General features: G+C 39.6%; 1 gene segment (V, D, J or C); it reads left to right on the plus strand.

Moving 5' to 3' along the window:
• The first annotated feature begins 1,517 nt into the window (after window positions 1-1,517).
• Window positions 1,518-2,252, plus strand: LOC118580252. The segment is given in 2 exon segments: window positions 1,518-1,566; window positions 1,885-2,252. Coding segments are annotated over 2 exon segments (417 nt in total).
• The last annotated feature ends 564 nt before the right edge of the window (window positions 2,253-2,816 follow it).

The raw sequence follows: 2,816 nt of genomic DNA on the forward strand, positions 1-2,816 counted from the left end.
CTAAAATTTTCTTCTTAATTTTCACAAAGTTTGCATTCTCCATAGAAACCTTATTTTAAATTGTAAATGTCCATCCTTGATGTTGAGTCACAGCAGCAATCCACAGCTCAAAGCAGCAGTACATTTACAGTATACTGTGTAGAATAGCCACATTGGACATTCAACAGTATTTTATGAGATGGCTTTATATTAGATGTTCCTGTCCCTCTGTGTTCCAGTGTAAGTTTCTGGGCACATTGTTAGGCTATGTGTGTCAAATGAACTTTTGAAATATGATATTTATGATCGATATACTTTTACTTGGCCCAATACAATAAATATCTATAAATAAGGAAAGAATGTGTTGGTATACCCACTTCACATTATTTTACACCTATGTTTATTGTCTTCTTATCAATATTTCCTTATTTTTTCTTAGCAAGAATCAGGATGCAAGTTTATGCGTTTATGACTGTGTATCTGACTGTATTTGCACCATTATTCATTTTTCTTCCACCAGTGATTGTGAGGAACTCTCCAGGGTTTGGCTTATCATGAGTTCCTTCTCTCTACTCACCCCTTTCCCAAGCACACTAGGCTTTGCTCTGATCATTATCTTTGTAATGTTTCCTCTAGGCTCTGACTTGTCCTATTTCCCATCTCTCCAGCAGAGGGCAATACTAACACATAATCTAGTCAACTTCTCCATCCTTAGTGCTGACAGCCATGGTAACATTGAATTAAAGAGGTTTCCAGGCTCTTGATTCACTTAGCATCCACAATGTGTCCAGGATGTTGTTGAGCTGTTGTGTGATGTTGGGACATCCTCTTATGCTAGAGACCCTGAAAAGCTTGTCCCAGAATACCAATCCATTTAAAAACAACAATCCTGGTTCCGGAAGATCAGAGTCTCAAGACCTTCTTAAAAGCAGGAGGAAACAGTGTTTTGTATTCATGATAGTTGCTGCAAAATAAGTATATGGTATCTTCAGTGGAAATACTACTGAAAATACATGATTTCTTGATCACACCCTGGCACAATGACATTACCAGGGAATTTTGAGCTCAGGGCCATTTGACTAGAATGGATGAGCAAAGACTTAGTTGAGCTGCTGCCAGCAAAAATAGGAGGCAGATGCAGATCTGGGGCCTCAGATTTTCCAATGTACATTCTAGTCATCCTCAGTTGAGCTTTATCATGGAAAAATAAATCTCACACTGAAGAACAACACTTATCATTCTAGGTAGGTCAAACCAACCCTCACTATGAGAAAACATGTGAAGAATACAGTGGACTAGAGGCATAGAACATTATAGAAAAAAAAAACATAAAAAACCAAAATGCTGAGAGATTTTGTCGTTACCAACTTAAATACTACATGGAAGTGAAAGGACCCCTGTCTTTATGAGGTAAGACTGTCCTAGCCTACACCCTGTTGTTTGCATATCTACTCCTCAGAAACCACAGATGGCTCAGATTTACTTTTAAGAGAACTAACTTGACAAGACAAGTTTATAGACAGAGAACAGACAACAAGATGGGTTTACTGGTGAAAATTGTCAACTTGCTGCTACTCAGTGTAGTAGGTGAGAAAGAAGGAGATCTCCAAGTCGAACATAACATCATTTCCATCATGGAAGTTTTAGATTAAAAAGAAATATTTTCCTTCCCTCCTAACTTCTTTCCTTTTTTTCTTCCTTCCTTCCTTCCTTCCTTCCTTTTTTCCTTCCTTCCTTCCTTTTCCTTCCTTCCTTCCTTCCTTCCTTCCTTCCTTCCTATTATCCTCTGGTTCCTCTACTTCTTCTTTGTTGCCATCTTTGTTTTTTTGCATAGTGTGTAAAATGAAGGTTACTGGAATCCCATTTTCTACTCATGTCTATCTGTTTTCATCTTTCTCTCCATAGTATCAGATGCTGAAATTAAACTCACTCAGTCTCCAGCATCCATGACCACATCAGAAGGAGAGAAGGTCACTATCACCTGCACTGCCAGCTCAAGTGTAATTTCTGATAACTTCCACTGGTACCAGCAGAAGCCAGGAGCCTCCCCTACGCTCCTGGTTCACGGAACCTCCAACTTGGCTTCTGGAGTCCCAGCTCGATTCAGTGGCAGTGGGTCTGGGACATCATACTCTCTCACAATCAGCAGCATGGAGGCTGAAGATGTTGCCACTTACTACTGTCAGCAGAAGAACAGTGTCCCATTCACACAGTTCTACAAAGCAGAACAAAAACCACCTTGGCTATTTCAGACACCACTGCTTCCTCCTTAGAAGATAACATATGGTCAAGATTTTGACTGAGTTGTGACAAAAGTCTCCAAATATTTCTGCAATGGAATCAGGGTCAAATTTCACTCAAGGGCCTTAAGGCACTTCTCCTGGCAAAGAAGAGGAAACTATATAAGTGGAGATTGTGGGAGGAGACAACCAGAAACCCTATCTTTTTGGAATTCTGTACAAATAAATATTTTAGGGCTGTGATTTAGATTTCCTGAACTGGTAATTGACTGTGGAGAGGATGTCACTGGGCTTTTGAGAATATTTGCAGGGCTCTATAAGTCATATATTTATAACTGTTTCCAATGTAGTGGTAACCAACAGCTATCCCCCAGAGGAGTCCTTCATCAGAGAATGGCTTATGGCTTAGTCTCAAGGGGGACAGACTAAACACTGAACTCAGTTCTCTATCATCTCTTCATGAGTTAGGAAATACTGATGATAGTATCTTCTGACTATTTGTAGAGTGTGCAGCACTTGGAAATGTGTGCGACTTGCAAACAAGTCCTAATGTAAGAAAATTATAAAACTTTCTGCTGTGGATATCGCTCTGTGTAA

This window comes from Onychomys torridus, chromosome 3 (genome assembly GCF_903995425.1).
Source record: "Onychomys torridus chromosome 3, mOncTor1.1, whole genome shotgun sequence".
NCBI lineage: Eukaryota > Metazoa > Chordata > Mammalia > Rodentia > Cricetidae > Onychomys > Onychomys torridus.